Source organism: Barbus barbus, assembly GCF_936440315.1.
Source record: "Barbus barbus genome assembly, chromosome: 39".
NCBI lineage: Eukaryota > Metazoa > Chordata > Actinopteri > Cypriniformes > Cyprinidae > Barbus > Barbus barbus.
The window spans coordinates 27413130-27433497 of NC_136717.1; the positions used below are offsets into that span (position 1 = coordinate 27413130).

Genomic DNA, 20368 nt, shown 5'->3' on the forward strand with positions numbered 1-20368 from the left:
CAGACTTATACAGATGACAATGTGTAATATACACATACATATACTCAGTACACATAGTGTACTATTAGACAGACATACAGTTACCGATACACATTATACACAGTATGTAGTACACATTCTACGTTATATACACACAATAATATGCGAAGATGCAGCAGATTATATATAAACCGGATGTGCAAATGTCATGGATGTGCATTGGATGGTATCCAGTGCTGGCAAAAAGATTGTTGTATTTGTGCAGTAGTGTACTGGTAGTCCAGTTTGAACTGTATTGGAATTAAAGTGCAGTGCGTGGTATATTGTAAAGTGGGAGTGTGCTTTAGGGTGTATTAGTTTTTACTGTTCATTAGCCTGATAGCCTGAGGAAAAAAGCTATCCCTCAGTCGGCTAGTGCGGGATCGGATGCTGCGGAGACGTCTTCCTGAGGGCAGCAGAGAGAGCAGTCTGTGGGACGGGTGGCTGGAGTCATTGATGATCCTCCGGGCTTTCTTTATACACCGCCTGGTGTAGATGTCCTGGAGGGAGGGAAGCTCACCTCCAACAATGTGACGGGCAGTTCGCACGACCCTTTGCAGAGCTTTGCGGTTGCCAGCAGTGCTGTTTCCAAACCAGGCGGTGATGCAGCCGGTCAGGATGCTCTCCACAGTGCAGGTGTAGAATGATCTGAGGATGCTGGGGCTCATTCCAAACTTCCTCAGCCGTCTCAGGAAGAAGAGGCGTTGGTATGTCTTCTTCAGCACTGCATCTGTATGAGCGGACCATGTGAGATCCTCAGTGATGTGAACACCGAGGAATTTGAAGCTGTTTACTCGCTCCACAGGTGTCATGTCGATGGTGATGGGTGTGTGTTCTCTGCTCTGTCTCCTGAAATCCACCACCAGCTCCTTGGTCTTGTCGATGTTGAAAATGATGGATGACGCTATGAGATGGATGATGGATGACGGGTGGATGGATGGATGATGGATGGATGGATGGATGGATGGATGGATAAATGGATGGATGATGGGTGGATGATGGATGGATGGATGGATGGATGGATGGATGGATGGATGATGGGTGGATGGATGGATGGATGCTCTCAATTTTTGTTTCAGTTTTAGTGTGTTATTTTAGTGCATCAAATTAATCTAAATAAAAATGAAAAATGTTGCCTGGGCGTCTAGCTGGGAATTTTTTTTTTTATATATATATTTAATTTAATTTAATATTTTATTTCAAATAACACAAATATTGGTTATGGTCTTAGTGAACTGTAACTTGCTCTGTGTTCCTCCAGGTCCGATGCTCCTCACATTAGTGTTGACAGACGTGTGACATCGACACCAGAACCCAACCGAGCGGCGGCCACAGAGGAGAACCCTTCACTCATTTACTCCCATACAAGCTCTTATTTAGCGGACGAACGACGGAACAATCCGATGCCTTAAACGAGCTGCCGTGTTCTCCCGACTCCGCCGACCACAGGAGAACGCCGCTTCCGTCTGTAGTGTGTGTGTGTGTGTGAATCTCAGGATCATCTGGATGCGTGTAAAGTGTGTTTCGTGAGTTTATATCGCACTCTGTCTGTACTAGTGTTAGTTTCTACGTCTCCAGAGGAAAATGAAGAACCGGATCCCTCCTGTCGGCATGCACATGTAAACACGGTTCAAACCTGACGGCCTTTGATCACTGCCACACACAGACCATCTGCTTTGGTTATAAAGGACAGTGTGTTGCTGTGTGTAGAGCGGCTGCGCTTCTGTGATTTCTGCTAAAGCTGGGCTTCATCTGCAAGCGTCTGGATGTTCACTAAAGCGGCGTTTGCACAGTCGCTGCTGCTGAATCTGACACTGATTCTGTTGTGTTCGCTGAACGATGCATGCTGCAAAATGACAGACGTGAGATTAGTCTCATCTTTAGCTTTAGACTCCAGCTCAGAGTGTTCGTTTCACGTTTGCCTGTTCCGTCAGTGAGTTTACAAGCGTCTTTACAGATGCAGAGATGTAATATCAACTCAAGCGTCGAGCTGTAAATACTGAAACTAAAGGAACTCTGTATTGTGTTCAATGATCTGATTGAAACTCTTTCTCCAGAACGGGCGTCACTTGATGGGTTTTCCGTTTGTGTCAGAACTCGTTTGTCTTTTGGTGCCATTCTTGTGTATCGTGTGACTTCAAGTAGCTGAGCAATCCACAGTCGCCATCACAAGTTTAATGTGTGTTCGTTTGGAAATAAACATTTGAGTACGTATTCTTATGAGCTGGAAATGAGTGGTTTTGTGTGAAGAATAAATGACGTGTAGACCTCAGTCCACATGAACTTCAAACAGACTGCTGTTCCTCTTCTTGCATGTATGCTGTGTGCATCTTCTGCAATAATTTGATGTAAAAAGGTTCAAAATGCACAAACAAATGATGTTTTTATCAGTACTTTTTTCTTTTTCCAGTACAAATATTTAAACTTTATTTAAATACAGGTATATTTACTTGAGACACAAAATGACTTAAGATATTGAGTCTTAACTCTTTTTTTTATTATTATTTCATTAATACATTTTTAATACAAATGTTTGCTTAAAACAAGAACAAATACCTGCCAATGGGGTCAAAAAATAACCTTTTGTGGGGAAATAAGTAGCTTTCTCTGACCTCATTAGCAGATATTTGTTCTTGTTTTAAGCTTAAAATTGCTTGATTTTGATCTTTTATTTCAGAAAACATCACCTAATATCTTGAGTCACTTTGCTTCTCCAGTAGATGTGTCTTGATTTAAATATGTTTATATTGACACTGAAAACTGACAAAAATACTGAAAAACATACAGCTCTGGAAAATATTAGGAGACTGCTTGAAAATTCTCAGTTTCTCTGAATTTATGATTTATAGTTATGTGTTTGAGTAAAAATGAAATTTTAGTTTTCTTCTTTAAACTATTGATGACATTATACTTTCAATTTTTAAATTAAATGCCATCATTTAGAGCATTTTTTGACAATTGGTCAAACTAAGAGAAAAATGCCATGTTTTCAGACATGTTTATATTCATTTTTAAATGACACAAATACCAATGTTTTAACTTCAGAAGAGTTAAGAAATCAATATTTGATGGAATAACCCTGATTTTCAATCACAACAAATTAAATAATTTGTTATTTTGACCAATTGTCGTTTTCTTAAGAAAAAAATGCTTGAAATGTCTTTTTAGCTTAAATTTGGAAGAAAATATGATCAGACCTGAATAGAATAAAACAAATATTAACATTTTACTCAAACGCATTCTTAACTTTTCAACTGGTCTCTTGCTGTAATTCTATCAGTGTGTTCTCTTGAAGCATCTGTTAGATTACTGTCATTTTATCATTTTAGAACAAAAATACATAGCTCCAGACGAACAAGGAGAAACACATGTATACTGAAAATACACATATAGCAGAACAAAAACAGAAATCAAACTTAAATCACATCTTTAGATAAAACTCTAATAAATCCAGCATTGCTAAAATTATTACAGCAGATGAATTAATAATAGAGCGCGTGACTGGCCTGAGCACGTGCAGCTCGCGCATGCGCGTTATCAGGATTGAAGCAGGTGAGCGACGTTAAGGTGAGTGTCAATGTGAACGTTATAGCTGTGCGAATCATACATCAGAGTTTGCACTGTTTTAGTGTAATAATTGAGAAAAATCGTAGACAGCCATATATTTGATTGGTCGGATGATGCTGATTTCGGCGGTAGTGTCTATTTGTATTTAAAAAGTTAGAAAATCTGGACTCTGAGGATGCAAAAAAATCTAAATATTGAGAAAATCTCCGGGGGTGAATAAAGTCCTTTATTTTAATAAAGATTTTATTTATTTTTTATTTGACTTTAAATATAGGTGTGTTGGTCAGAAACATGAAGCACATCTACAGCAGCGGCTTTTACAACAATTTATTTGATTTAATCGCATTAAAGTTACAGCCAAAGTTATGAAAAAGGCAACTAATTTACGAGAATAGATGTCATCAGGTATGTTCAGAAACTGTTGACGAACTCATTTAAAAAGATTTCTAGGTGTAATTTGGAACAGTGTAAATGACCTTATTAATATGAACATTTATTGTGATTTATTGTGATAGTTCAGGACCAAAATCGATAAAGGCGAGCGACTGACAAAGTAGTTTTTTTGCTCTTACATCCTTCTGTAATTTAGATCAAGTGTTTATTTGAGTTTAAAAACAGTAGTACACCTCAACAAAAGCATCATAATTTGAACATCTTGATTTATACAAATATAAAATGACTTCAAACTTGAATGTGCACAAATTAGATGTTATTAACAGGCATCTTAGGAAAGTCAGTGCAAAAACACATTCAATGCAGTAGAAACAGACCTTTAAAAAAATCCCACAAGAAAACATTTAAACAGCAGATCAAGTGATTGTAGGCACGTTCGATTGGCTAAATGTCCCTGAGTGTGTCGTTCGTTCCTGATGGGCGGAGCTCAAAGCACCAGAGGGGCGTCGACCTCATTAGCATGCTGATGGGACTTTGGGCCAATCAGCTTCTTGCTGAAGCGCCCAGGCTCCGCCTCCTTCCGCCACTCGGCTACAGGATTGACGTACCACATGACCACACCGGACGGATTGATGGACACCACAAACTCTGTGCTGTCCTTCATCTGAGGCAAGAGCTGCTCTGAAAACACGTCATACACCTGAGAGAGAGAGAGACGTGCATTAATCATCTGAGATTGATCAGAGCTGCTGCTGCTGTGTTAATGAAGCTGACCTCATACACGCCGGTTTTGTAGCTCAGCTGCTTCAGAGAGGTTTTATATCGATACGGCATATCAGATCTCCTGCTGAAGAACACCAGAGCGCTGGATCCTTTAGCCAGGGGCCGCCAGAACACCTCGATCCCGCTCTTCTCCTGACAGAAACACAGCAGAAGCAGTCAACCAGTGCAAAACATGTGTTTAAAAAGAATTAAAAATAAGATTCAACTAGAATTACTCAAATATAATTAATAATAAATTAAAATAAAAGATTAAAAAATTTAATATTATTAATAAATGTAATAGTGTAACATAACACCATAGTATTTTCCAAATAATATTCCACACATATTTATAATAAAATGACTTTTTCAGAATATAAATTGGCACTTTATTCATTAAAACAAATTGCTGCAAAAATAAAATTAACAAAAATACTAAACTAAATTAGATTAAATTAATTAAAAAAATAATAATTTCACAATAATTAAAATCTAATAATAATAACAACATATCTAACCCTAGCAGCTACTATAGTGATTAGAAACAAATGCAATAATATGAAATAATACAAACTAAATATTTTTTAAATAATATTTTACACACGTTTATAACAAAATTATTTTTCAAAGTAAATATTAGGTTGTTATGCATGAAAACATGTAGCTGTTAAAATAAATGAATGAAAATAAGATAAAAGTATACTCTAAAGAATAAAACACAATTAAATAATCAATAATAATCAATAATTACAAAGATATTTAAATCCCTAAAAAATACATTACCTAACCCTGACAGCGAGTAAAAAAACAAACATTTAATGATGTAACATACTAGAAATTATGATATTCCGAATAATATTTCACATGTACTTATAATAAAACAAATTTTTCATAGTATACACATGAAAATATATCTGTGAAAATAAAATAAAGATGAGATTAAATTAGTGCTGGCAAACGATTAATCACATCTAAAATAACATTTGCTTACATTATATACTGTGTCTGTATATATAAATACAAACACATACAGTATATATTTTAAAAATATTTACGTTTATACATTTATACATTCATATTCTTATATTATGTTTATATATTAAATATATTTATATATAACATTTTTCTTAAATATATACATGCATGTGTTTGTATTTATATTTACATAATAAATATATACAGTATACACACATTATGTAAAGATTAATCGTTTGACAGCACTAGATTAAACAAAATGTCAATTTGATTAAACTGATAAATCAATAAATCAATAAATAATACAGTGACTGATTCTAAAACCAGAGTAATAAAATAAGTAGAAAGAAATGTAATATTTGTAACTCAGGTTTTTCCATATAATATATTCATAATACCATTTTCTCAGTATAAACTGCTAAAAGCTAAAGGCGTCTCACCTTGATCAGGCGTTTGCCCTGGATGCCCAGCCGGTCCTGATTGATGCCGATGGCGATTTTATTCTGCAGGATTGCGCGAGCGCCGCTGCTGATCGTACGCAGATCGTTAGACATGAAGAGAGGCGCTGCCATGATCGCCCACAGCGCCATCTGAGCGCGTGATTGGTCCATGCTGAGGCCGAAGTCTCCAATGATCAGCTGAGGATGAGTGAACACACTGAGATGAGACGTCTAGCGAGTCCCACTGAATAATCACATTGGGCTCATTTACTTTCATATATCATAAATATCACAGAATAAAAGATAAATATAACATAAAATGCAAATAATAATAATTATATACAATTAAATAGATTACAATTAAAAAATATTTAAAAATTCTAAAAATAATCAAATAAAATTAGATTATTCAATTTGAATGTTATCAGTTTATTGGCTTTTTAAAAACACATTATTATCGTAAACTTATTTTGAGCTCAGTAAAGATATAGAATAAATATAAAATAACATAGAATAAAATATAAAACAATACTTTACTAAATACTAAATACCTTTAATGTTATTTTCATTGTACAAAAAAATAGGGGGAACAATATGATGAATAAAAATGAAAATATAAAATGCAAATAATACAGAATAAAATATGGTCAACATGAATAAATATCCTAGAATAAAATATAAATATACAATAAAATAAAAATACAAATAGTATAAATAAAACAAAATGTTAAAAATATTTATTAATTATAAAATAATCATATAAAATAATATTATTCAGCACATTCAATATATAGATTTTACTATTATCTACACAATCCAGTGCCTTTTTAACTACATATTATTATCGTAAACTTATTTTGAGCTCAATAAAAATATAGAATTATATATAATAAAACCCCCAATATTATAGAACAAAACATTAAAATAAGAAATACTGTTTTGTTTTTGGAGTTGTCATTTACTTTAAATGCACAAAAAAATAGAGGGAAAAAATGTAATATAAAATAAAAATATTTAATACAACACAACTATAAAATACAAATAATATAGAGTAAAATATTTAAAAAAAATAAATAATAATGTTTATTTAATGTTGTTTTTGGAGTTGTCATTTACTTTCATTGTACAGAAAACAGAACAAATATAAATATGAAATAAAATATAAAAACTCCAAATAATACAGAATAAATTCCCCCCTGAATGCGCTCACCATGTCGGGGTCGTTCCACTGGCCCGGTCCGGCCGCAGGCTGCAATATGTCCTGATTATCAAAGAACCAGTCGACGATGTTCAGCACACTGTCCCATGAGTCCTGGATATCACCATAGTTCCTCCACAGATTACAGATCTGACCCAGCAGCGTGTAGTTCACCTGAGACACAGCAAACACAGCGCTAATCTACAACTGCATAAAGTTCGTCAACACAAACTTTAGGTTGGCTTGAGAAAGCCTGAACGTTTACAGCAGCTGTGAAGCTTGAAGCTGGGAAATTTAGATACATAGATTGATTAGATGATTAGCATGTTGTTAGCATGATTTGCATGTAGTTAGCATGTTGCTAGGATGCTTCTAGAATAATTAACATGCTGCTAGCATGATTAGCATGTTGATAGCATGATTAGCATGTTGATAGCATGTTGTTAGCATTTCTTGCAGGATTAGCAAGTTACTAGCAATTTGCTAACATGATTAGCATTTTACTAGCATTATTAGCATGTAGTTAGCATGTTGCTAACATTCTGATAGCATGATTAGCATGCTCAACATGAATTTAGCATTTATTTAGCTTGTTGTTAGCATGTTGCTAGGATGCTTCTAGAATAATTAACATGTTGCTAGCATGATTAGGTTACTAACATTTTGTTAACATGATTAGCATGTTACTAACATGTTGCTAACATTTTCTTGCATGATTAGCAAGTTACTAGCATGTTGCTAACATGATTAGCATGTTGTTATCATGTTGCTAATCGTGTTTCTAACAAGTTACTAGCATGTTGCTAACATGATTAACATGTAGTTAGCTTGTTTTTAGCATTGTTGCTAGGATGCATAATTAACATGTTGCTAGCTAGGGTTGGAAAGGGGTGGAACATTTCCGGAAACTTTCCAAAAATCCCAGGAAGATTCCAAAAAAACCCAGATTTACTGAAAATTTTCCAACTTTTTGCAACCCTATTGATAGCATGATTAACATGAAGTTAACATGTTGCTAGCATGATTCGTATGTTACTAGCATGTTGTTAGCATTTTCTTGCATGATTAGCAAGTTACTAGCATTTTGCTAACATGAGTCCCATGTCGTTAGCATGTTGCTAATTGTGTTTCTAGCATGATTAACATTTTACTAGCATTATTAGCATATTGCTAGCATTCTGATAACATTATTAGCATGTTAGCATGATCAACATGAATTTAGCATGTTGCTAATCATGTTTTTCTAACATGATTAAACATGTAGTTAGCATGTTGCTAGGATGCTTCTAGCATAATTAGCATGTTGCATTATATCACTTTAGAGCTCCAAGTTTAATCGTTAAAAGATCGCAATCTCGATTCAAATATCCACGCAATCTCATTTCTGAATGACAACGATTCATCTGCATCTATTTAATCTTTGAAAACTCATACCGGAACATTCTAATCTGTGTTCAAAGACAGCAGACAGTTACCATGTTGAGGTAAGAAACAGCTATAAAGTATTATTTCTGTCTTAAGGGCCGTTCACACCAAGGAAAATAACTATAAACATAACGATAAAGATATAGTTCTAAAAATCGTTGTCAATATTAAAGAATAGCAGAGTCCACACTAGAGGCTTTAGAGAATCCCGCGGGATGGGAAACACAATCGCTACGAATCACATGATTGGGACGGGACAGGAAAAAATATCAGCAGGAGTGGGCGGGACCGGGAATAGTACTGATACCCAACTTTATACACAAATATACCTGTTATATAAATAAACTATAAACTGTATATTTTAATTCTGAACTCAGTTGTAGTTGCCCTGTCTCTCCTCCTGTTTGCTTGTTAAGTGAATGACGCAGTGCGCGACGGACAGATCGTTAACGGCTGGTCTACGTGGTAATATCCAAACGCTCATCTATCATTCATCGACCTCAAATACGGCTTTTCATCTGAAAGATGAGGTTTGAAAATGCACTCTCGTGTCACCCTCTAGTCCACACCACCGCTATAACGATAAAGGCACAGAGGAACGATATCGCTGGAATCACTTTCAGAACGATGTTTTTCCCCAGCTGATGAACGATAAAAACATTGACAGCCAATTAGAATCAATCCTGCTATAATGAGCTGGAGAATTTAAAGCGGCAGACGTGCGTGTGCTTCGAATAAAAGACAATATCATTCGCTCGTGTACGCTAATATCGTTATCTTTATAGTTATCGTTCTTGGTGTGAGCGGGGTTTAAAGTCATTCATATTATCACAGAAATACTGGGATGAAAGTTTATAGTTCAGATATAAACACTGATGTCTATGGTAGCAATCAAAATAAGCAAGTCACCTTTTGAACGTAACTGGCGCTTCAAATAATGTTTGTGTCGATTGCATTGTTTCGCCAGTAGGTGGCGACAAGTGACTTAAAAAATTGTCATAGAATTATTAATTCAAGAGATTCGTTCAAATACGCTGATTCATCCAGTAATGAAACAAGTGAAGCATTTATGAGTGAGTCACTGAATCATTCATTCAAACCAATCTTTCATAATTTTAATATAAAAAATTGGTGTATTAAATATATTTTAAAAACATTTATATTAAAATGTTTAATAATTCATTCAAATTGATTAAACGTTTAAATAGACTGCAGCAATGATTAGTTCAGAATCCTGGGAGAATCGTGATCTTTATCCAGAATCATTTCTACATCACTTCCACTGTCTGCTTATTACTCACCTTCGGCGGGAGGCCACCCTGGTAGGCGGGCCAACTGCAGGAGTAGCCAATGGGACGGCCCGTAGCGTTCAGGGCCTTTGACATCATTGGGTAGCCTGGATTTAATTAATCACAGAAGATAATGAATAAAAGTCTTAGTTATGATGTGACCTAATGTGATCATTAAAAGGCAGTTTGCAGTCAATGCTAAATATGTTAAATATGGATGATGACAGTTATGTTTATTCAGTGATTTTTATTTTGCAATAAGTTGTAAGATGCATATTTGATCTCACTCATCTGTTTGAATGAGCAGCCGGAAGTACTAAAGCATAAATAGACATTTCAAAATAAGAGTCCTGCTGTATTTTGGGCTTGTTTATAATTAATTAAAAGTCCTACACTATGTCCTATTATTGCTATTTTGCTAATATCTTGTATCTGGTATTTAACTCTCGCAGCAAGGAAAGACTAATTCAATTTGTAGATTTCACTGTTAATAAAAATCTTTTTTTAAAACGCATTATTATTGTAAACTTTATTTGAGCTCAGTGAAAATACAGATTTTTTTTTAAATAGAAATACTATAGAATACAACAAAAAATAAATATTGAAATTCCTTTAGTCTTGTGTTTGGAGCTGTCATTTACTTTCATTGTTCAGGACAAAAAAAAATATAAAACAAAATAAAAGTATAAAATAGAAAATCTAGAATAAAATAGAATAAATACAATTTTTATATAAAAAAAAAAATATATTGTTCTTTTAATGTTGTTTTTGGAGTTGTCACTTGCTTTCATTAAACATAAACTAGGAAAACATTATAATACAGAATTAAATAAAAAATATAAATGTAGTTTAAAAAGAAAATATACAATAAAAATCTAGAATAAAATGATCTAAAATATATATATATATATATATAAAAAAATACTGTTCCTTTTGTTGTTTTTGGAGTCATTATCTACTTTCGTTGAACGAAAACAGGAAGAATTAAAACATAATATAGAATATAAAAATATAAATATAGAATAAAAATATAAATTGCAAATAATACAGAATAAAATATGTTTTATTCTGTATTAAATTAGTTTTTTTAATTTTTAATATTAATTACTATTGTTTTTGGAATTGTCATTTATTTTAATTTTACAGAGAAAAGGAATAATAATGATATTAGTACATAAAACAATTTCAGTTCATATGTACATATTTAATAAAACATGATTTGGCAAACTGTCGAGTCTGAGACATGGTTTATTTGATGTTGTGTATGTATATACAGTATTATGTTTTGTTTGTGTCTCAGTGATGTTAAAGCGTGTCACCTTGCTCCTGGTAGGATGCGTTTGAGTAGCATCCGTCCAGCTTCAGCATGTCGATGCCCCAGTCAGCGAAGGTCTGTGCATCCGTCTCGATCTTGTCCAGCGTGGTTCCTGGATATCCGCCGCAGGTGTGAGTGCCCATGTCTCCGTAGATGCCCAGCTTCAGGCCGCGGTCGTGAACGTACTGCGCCAGATGAGCGATGCCCCGCGGGAACCTGCAGGTCAAACAGCAGGTCAATTGGGCCCTATCAAGTATGCTTTATTTTTTCCCAAATTCCATTTAATTTTTTTAAATTAAAAAAAAAAATTCATTCCCCCCCACCAAATTCTATCCCTCCCCCCAAAATAAATCCCGTTTTATTTGTTCAAATTCCACCCCCCCCCCCCCCCCACACACAAATTCCGTTTTATTTATTTTTTCCCAAATTCCGTTTTTTCCATTTTAATTTTTATTCACTCCTTTTTAATGGTTAAATTAAATATCATTATTCAAAAAACATGTCTAATTAATTAAAACCATGAAACATACAATTTATGAAAAGTTACATGTTTAGGACTCTATGAAATGTTTTATTTTCCCTGAGAAATTCTGTGTTGTGTATTTTTACAGCTTTCTGGTTATCAAATGAAAGCATAAAACATTATTTTCATTTATCTTTTAATTACTGAAAATTAAACAAACTTTATTGTTTTTTTAATTAAAACATGGAACAAAAATATGTTTTAATAATTTTAGTAGTAGAAGTATTATGAACATTCTACTGAACAACAGTAATATATTTGTCACAAAGTCTTGAAGTTAAACCGAACTTTTATTTTGACGGGTTGCCGTCAATACCTTTACATGTCTGTGTGTATATGATATTACGCTAGTGTTATTAAAATGAAATGCTCATGAAGTGACTCTCAGAGCTGTTCTGGAGGTGTTGTTCATGTATTTATGTCCTCATTTAGTGAGACGACAGACGCTGAAGTCACCGCAAGCTTCAGTCTGTGTTTAATAAACGAAACCATTCATTCAAACAGAGACGCGCAGAAATGCAGGATTCATATTTATATAGTAATCTGCAGCTTAATATTCACAGATACTAGTCCATATCGCCATTTGATTTAAGTGTAATGACCTACTTTTGATTAATTAATTTAAAGTTTGGCAAATTCTGTGACATTCTGTCGGCGTCTTCCGCATCGCAGAAATCATAGGGCCCTAGATGAAGCGCATTCAGACACTCAGGGGTCAGGGGTCAGGGGTCAGCACCTCTTTGGGTCGGCCTGCAGTCGGCCCTGACTGTCTCTCAGCATTGAGGACCAGCAGTCGTCGATGTTGATGTAGACGTATCCCAGCTCTCTCCAGCCGTCCTCCGACAGTCTGTCGGCCATGTCCATGAACAGCTTCTCACTGAGACAAAAACACAGCAGTATAACTCAAATTAAACCATTACACATCAAATAATACAAATTAAATAAAGCTGAAATAAATTAAATATAAAATTTAAAATACAATATGAAATATAAAATAAGATAAAATATTAGATGACAAACTTTAAATAAAAATTTGAAATAATGCTTTGGCAACTAACTGAAATAAATAAAAAACTAAAATGATAAAATTAATTAAAATAAATTATTCCTAAAGAGTAATATTGTTTCATTAATATAAACTATTAATATTTTAATAGATTACCTAAATAATTGTAATAGAAGCACATAATACAATTATCTAAAAAATAACTAAATATTTTAATTAAAAGTTGCATTAAGAGTCGGGCGTGAAAACTTTTTGAATTTGAAGATCAGGGTAAATTTAACTTATTTTGTCTTCTGGGAAACATGTAAGTATCTTCTGTAGCTTCTGAAGGGCAGTACGAAATGAAAAAATACGATATTTAGGCAAAATAAGAAAAATGTCCACATCTCCATTCTGTTCAAAAGTTTTCACGCCCGGCTCTTAATGCATGTTTTTTCCTTCTGGAGCATCAGTGAGTGTTTGAATCTCCTGTAATAGCTGTATATGAGTCCCTCAGTTGTCCTCAGAGTGGAAAGATGGATCTCTAAATCATACAGTCAATGTTGGAAAGGGTTCAAATACACAACAATGCTGGAAAACCAAAGAATTTGTGGGAGCTGAAGGATTTTTCTGAAGAACAGCAGACAGTTTAACTGTTCAGGACAAACAAGGGACTCATGAACAACTATCACTAAACACAAACACAGCTGTGGATCGTTCAGGTAACAGCACAGTATTAAAGGGGATGTAAACTTTTGAACGGGGTCATTTATATCTATTATTTTCTCTTGTGGACTATATGTAAACATCTTTTATGTGAAATATCTTATTCAGGCCAGTACTAAATAAACAATAACATGCATTTTGTATGATCCCTCTTGTTTTGGGGGATGGGGGATTTTCTGAAAGGGGGATGTAAACACTGTAAATGATCTTTAATGGATGAACCTGATGCAGTTGTCGGGGTCGTTCAGACAGTTGGTGTCGCAGCGGAAACGCTCCCAGGCTAACCAGCCCATCGGTGGGGTCCTCATCAGCCCATTATCCAGAGCCCAGGCGGCCGCTGAGAACGCCAGAATAAAAATAACCACCGAGCGCTGCATTTCTGAAACACAGTACCATCATCCACATCACTAAAGAGGTCACGACACCAGAAATCAACTTTGCCTTGCAGTCACACCAAAAATCATTCAGACCGCAGATATTTTATACCAGTGGGTGCAGGACACTATAGTTCATTTATATAAGAGAGGAGAGCAAAATAAACTAAACCGTGACATATAAACAATTCGTTTATTACACTATTTATTCATCTTAATGTCAGTTTGTTCATGTTAGCTGCATTAACTAATGTTAACAAACACAACTTGTGATTTTAATAACGCATTAATAAATGCTGTAGAAGTATTCCTTCATAGTTCATGTTTATTAATGAAGCTTATTGTGTTACTGAATAAAGCGTGATAATGTGAGAAATGGTGAATACATTTAAATAAGAGGTCGTTGCACCATTAAAACATCAAATATTAAATAAATATATATATAATATAAAATATATTATTTTACCACATATTTGTTTTTTGTGCAAAAATTAAACCTCAAGGAACATATTAAAATAATAATAAAACACAAGGTCACGACCCCTTTAATATTATTAAGTTGTTTAACTTTTCAATAAATGATGAAAAATTACACTTTTAAATTAAACAAAACAAAACACTGATGTCATTCATCTTGTACATCAAAAATAATATTAAGAAACTAAAAAAGGACAACTAAATTAGGAAAAAGCAGCAAGATTTTAGTGTATTTTACCTTTTTGACAGAAAATGCATTGATTGCCGCGTTTGTGTTTGTTTGTGTTAATATTTTGCATTAATAAATGCTTCTTTGAGCTCAGCAGTGAGTTTAATATCTGTATAAAGCTCGTGAGAAAAACACCTGAACACACCTGACTGTCACCTGACGCACGTGACTCACACACACACGCACGTACACACACACACACTCTCTCACATACACACACACACACACACACTCACGTACACACACACACACTCTCTCTCACATACACACTCACACACACTCACGTACACACACACTCACACACACACACACACACACTCTCTCACATACATACACACACACTCACGTACACACACACACACGAGGAAACTGCGATATTCTCACAGATCACAGGACACACACTCAATATCATATTTAATAACACTCTTTTTATATTAAGGTTTAATAACACGCATATAACAGCGCAATAAATAAGTATGAGTGACTTTGACTTCCTGTGAGACACACTTCCGGGTAGAGTCCACCGCAGGGATCTGTGTGCAGCGTGTAAGTGATATAGTGAGATATAAATGAATACAACTCGATATTTTATAGAATTGCATGAAACTAGCAGAAGCTCGAGTGAATGAGTGTGTGGTTTATATCGCGCGTCACTCACCGGATCCGGATGTTGGATCTTCCCTCGGTTTCTGAATCAGATGTGAGCGGCTCGGTTCTGCTGCTTAACACAGCTCTGTGTGTGTGTGTGTGTGTGTGTGTGTGTGGTGGTGGGGGGGGGGGGGGTTGACATCTGGTCATGTGACCACATTCGTGTCACGTGACGCAGCATCAGCTGACCGCGGCCGTTTGTTGAGCAGAAGTTCCGCATACATCACGTGACAAGAGAGTCATAAAGTTTCGAAGCGGTCCATGAACATCAATATAATTATTTAGTTAGTGGTGTCGTCTTTGATTGATTTTGATGTTTAGAAGTACATGGGTTAATTTGTTTATTTACATTTACATTTATTAATTTAGCTGACGCTTTTATCCAAAGCGACTTACAATTGCTATATATGTCAGAGGTCGCACGCCTCTGGAGCAACTAGGGGTTAAGTGTCTTGCTCAGGGACACATTGGTGTCTCACAGTGGATTCGAACCCGGGTCTCTCACACCAAAGGCATGTGTCTTATCCACTGCGCCATCACCACCCAATTTTCAAAGCTTCGAATCTTTTGAAGTGATTCACTCGAGTCGCCTGCTGCTCAAACCTGTGTCAGTGCAACCAAACCTGCCTAAAACAGCTTTACAAACACATTCAAATGCAATTTAAAAAGAGTTCATATGAAGAAGCTGTATACTATGTTTTTTAATTATTAATTTGCAGTGCTTGATTTGTGTGACTATCAAAATAAAGTGATATCTAGTATTTTTGTCTTGTTTTCTAGAATAAATATCTGAACAGTCTTGAATCAAGATGCATTTACTGGACGAGTTAAGATATTAAGATATTAAGTCTTGCTTTCTAAAAAAAAAAAAAATTCACAATTTTGTTAAAACAAGCAAAAATGTCTGCCAATGATATAAGAAAAATAAACTTCATTCAAAGGCTAAATAAGATTATTTTTCTTGCTCCACTGGCAGATATTTGTGCTCGTTTTAAGCAAAAACTTAAAGCAAGAATTAATATCTTAAGCCACTTTACTTGCAAAATAAATGCATCTTGATGCATTATTTATACTATAAAACAAGACAAAAATACTAAAGAAAATAGTTTATTGACAAAGCAACAGACTGAACTTGAATAACTTATAAATAAATAATTGACAGTCTGCCATAAACGCAGAAGAACCCTCGTAAATGAAACACCACACGTTATATACAGTATCATCTTTCTTTATTACAAGATGAGCTTGAACGGTTCTCCATGGTTCTCTCCAAAGGTCCCTGTAGACTGAAGCCGATCTGGAGAAATCCTAGTGTTTGCTCAGTACAGTATTACACAGAGACTGGGCTTCAGATAAACACAAACATCAGCACACTGAAACAGAACGAACAGATGTTTCTGGAGACGCTGGATGGACAGACGTGCATAAACCAGTGTCTGGAGCATCTAATGCCTGCTCCACCTACATTAGCTTCAGACACACCATAGAAAGATTTACTACAAAAATCATCTGTACAAAAACTGCGCTTCCTTTTCTCTTGTTATAAATCTGTTGAAGGAGTTGCCTGTGACGGACGGACTGGATGCTAGTAGAAAGGTTTCTAGAAAAGTTAAAGTGTATCTAAACGACAGAACTTTGGTTTGAGTCGTTGATCAGGACGGAGCGGGACATCAGTTCATTGCACTTCACACGGAAAACAATTATTTCTTAGTATTTCTGCCTTGTTTTCTAGTATAAATCTCTTACAATTCTTGAATCACGATGCATTTACTTGACCAGTAAAATAACTTAGTTACTGTAAGACATTAAGTCTTGCTTTCTAAAAAAAAATATCAAGATTTAGTTAGATTTTGCTTAAAACAAGCAAAAATATTCTTAATTCAAAGACTAAACAAGATAATTTTTCTTGCCCCATTGGCAGATATTTTTGCTTGTTTTAAGTAAAAACTAACTAAATTATTATTTTTTTCTTCAGAAAACAAGGATTAATATCTTAAGCCATTTTACTTAGATTTTTTTTTTTAGATATTTATACCAGAAAACAAGACACAAATAAATAAGAAACATATTTTTGCAGTGATATTGCTGCCTTCAAGTCAGAAGTCATGTTGGAATAATTATTGAATGATTTGTTCGCGCTCTGACTTTCCGGGCTTGACTTTGTAAGTTTGTGCTGATCATAATTAATTTATTTGTTGGCATCATTTTGTTTTCTGCTAATGCAAACGACAGCTTTCCAGATTTAGCCAACCTGATCTCACAGCAATTCATAATATTTGGCAAGGTGGCTGATTTGGACAAATTCATATGACCTCACTCGTACGAATTCAAGCGATTTATGAAAAATCACACGTATTTTACGAGGTGGCAAATTTGACCTAACCCCGCCCCTAAACTTAACCGTCACAGAAATCGTACAAAATGATACGAGTGAGGTCGTACGAACTGGCCGTGAGATTTAGCTGGTTTTCCGATGACAAAAATAAGGTTCACGATTGGTTATATCCCAGTTAACAAAAACATGTTCTAAGAACGTTTGGCTAACGTTCCCGTTAAGTTATGAAAACGTTATTCTGAATGTTCGAAACGTTTTTTCTTGGTTGTACAAACAATAAGGGATCATTTCATCACTTTTAAACATTGCTTATCTTACTTTTGGACGTTCAGAGTAACATTCTCTAAAAGTTATTTTTAGTTTTATAATCAAAAACAAACATTCTGGGAACCGAAAGCTGTTAGTATCTGGATTCTGTTTATGTTTTTTTCCATTTAAATATTTATGGACTAAATATGATTGGTTAAATTAAATAGTTTTAGTCAGAAAGCATACATAATCAAAATCATGAAACTGCAATTTTAACAAGAAATGACACTTTTAGGGCCCTACGAACGTTTTTTTTTACGTTCTGTTTTATTGTCACCAAATTTAAGCATGTCTAATGATTTGAATGCATAAAAGCTAATTAACATTTATTTTTACAATAGCTGCATGAAAGTTTTTTTTCCCACCCAGAAATTCTGTGTTGTGTATTTAATTTATCAGGTTATCAAATGAAGGCATAAAACATTAATTTAATTGAACGTTTAATCATTTGAAAGCTAAACTCTTTCTGTTTTGGGGAATAACAAACTATTTAATTTAAAACATGGAATAAATATTGTGTGATTATTCCATAAAAAATGTATTAAAAATGATTAAAAACTTATTTTAAAGTTTTAATAATTTTATAGTAGTAGTACATTTGCACGTTCTACTGCACAACAGCAATAGGCCTATATTTCTGCCACAATTTCTTCAAGTTAAACCAGACTTTTATTTTGACGGGTTGCCGTGAGTAACGTGCCAAAACTAACATTCCCAGAATGTTCAGAAATTGTAAACCAAGACACAGCTTATTATAAATAAATGGAAGTAGTTTTATATTGTATGGAGAAGATGTGATGGGACGACTAGCTCATTCATCAAAAAAAGTTAAATCTAGAGTTTTTTCCCAATTATAAATCAGAGTTGCGTGCAATGTTATGATTCATGTGGAGCGGCTGGTTTAGTTCAGGACTCCTTATTGAAGGATATGGAGAGAATGCACAATGCTCTTGAAGGCAGCAATAAAGGCGGCATATGAGGAAAACAGATTGACCTATTTTCACAGAGAAAACAGAGAAAAGCAACGTGAATGAGAGCAGAAGTGATTGAGTGCTGCTCTGTAATCGCTCACGAATCCAGATTTCCACAGGAAACATCTTCGTGGACGAGAGTCACAGGAGAGGTGTCACGCCATGGTCTCTTTCCCTGGGAGCCTCCTGTCGTTAAAGGTGTGCATGTTAATCACCTCCTCTGTTTTGACGATGGCGGGCGGCTGGGGTTTCTGTTTCCGCCGCCGCTGGCATTTCAGAGACAGCCTGAGCTCCTCCATCATGGCGCTGCAGAACGAGCGCTGCGCACAGAACAGCATCACAGACACGTGTTCATTTCCTTTCAGTCCTACTCTTTACTCATTTATACAAATACAATCGTCTGCTTGAAAACCAGGCCCTGTCCAGAATCAAAACTTATTCTTCTTTAATAATCTTAATCCAAATCCGAATGCTGTTCTATATGAACTATATTCATTATTTTATTTTCAATAAACGATTAATTAAATTTTAGACTTTCTTGAATAAACCCAATGACCAGTGTTATTTTAGTATAATTGAAATATTATACTATTTATTACTAATTTGAATTAGGTTTTATTTTTTATATATATTTTATTTTTTCATTTTAATTGTAGTTAAAGCTTTAGTCATTTTATTGTTTGTTTTTGTCATTTTTTGTAGTTTTTAAATATGTCTATCTAGTTTCTGTTTATTTTAATATTTCATGTTTTTGTTTTGATTAATATTTTTTATTATTTTTTTTCCCTTTTCATTTAAATCTTAGTTAAAGCTTTAGTCATTTTATTATGTTTGTCTTTTTTATTTTTAAAATATGTCTATATATTTTACATATTTTAATTTAATTTTTAATTAGTTTTTATTTTTTATATTTTCTCTTTTCATTATTTCATTTGAATTTTAGTAATTTTATTGTGATTTTGTAATTTTTTGTAGTTTATAAATATGTCTGTATAGTTTTTTTAAAAATATTTAATGTTTTTTTTGTTTTTATTAATATTTTTAATACCTTTTTTTACATTTTCCTTTTTCATTTTAATCTTAGTTAAAGCTTTAGTCATGTTATTATGTGTATCTTTTTTTTTCATTTTTAAAATGTCTATATAGTTTTATACATTTTTATTTACGTTTGTTTAGTTTTTATAAATATTTAGAATTTTGCGTTTTTATTTTTTATATTTTCCCTTTTTATTTAAATTTTTTTTTTCATTTGTTTTATTGTGTTTTCATAATTTTTAGTTTTTTTTTAAATATGTACATATAGTTTTTATTCGTTTTTTCAGTTGAATTCAATTGTAAAGCATTTCTATAAAAGCTCATTATATACTGCAAGAGAGAACATTACCTGTTAATACGGATGATGTTTAGGT

At 34.0% G+C, this 20368-nt stretch overlaps 3 protein-coding genes across 3 annotated transcripts in view; 1 reads left to right on the forward strand and 2 right to left on the reverse strand.

Moving 5' to 3' along the window:
• The window catches only part of LOC306858211 (receptor-type tyrosine-protein phosphatase O-like), a 64279-nt gene extending 61973 nt beyond the window's left edge, over nucleotides 1-2306 (forward strand). The window contains exon 26 of the mRNA XM_079398635.1: nucleotides 1280-2306. The gene's annotated coding sequence lies outside the window, so the exon portion shown is untranslated. The remainder of the gene's footprint in view (nucleotides 1-1279) is intronic.
• A 1485-nt stretch (nucleotides 2307-3791) lies between these two features.
• On the reverse strand, nucleotides 3792-15515 carry LOC306858749 (alpha-N-acetylgalactosaminidase-like). The gene is made up of 9 exons (XM_079399441.1): nucleotides 15355-15515; nucleotides 13839-13995; nucleotides 12642-12782; nucleotides 11387-11598; nucleotides 10080-10174; nucleotides 7366-7527; nucleotides 6156-6353; nucleotides 4753-4893; nucleotides 3792-4678 (listed from the first exon to the last, which is right to left on the reverse strand). The coding sequence occupies exons 2-9, from the start codon at nucleotides 13991-13993 to the stop codon at nucleotides 4466-4468; spliced, it is 1317 nt and encodes a 438-aa protein (XP_079255567.1). The 5' UTR covers nucleotides 13994-13995; nucleotides 15355-15515; the 3' UTR covers nucleotides 3792-4465.
• Nucleotides 15516-19114: 3599 nt separating this feature from the next.
• Nucleotides 19115-20368, reverse strand: part of LOC306858629 (glutamate receptor ionotropic, kainate 2-like) — a gene marked incomplete at both ends in the record, with an annotated part of 63373 nt that continues 62119 nt past the window's right edge. The window contains one exon of the mRNA XM_079399246.1: nucleotides 19115-19279. Within this exon, the coding sequence (XP_079255372.1) occupies nucleotides 19115-19279 (165 nt within the window). The remainder of the gene's footprint in view (nucleotides 19280-20368) is intronic.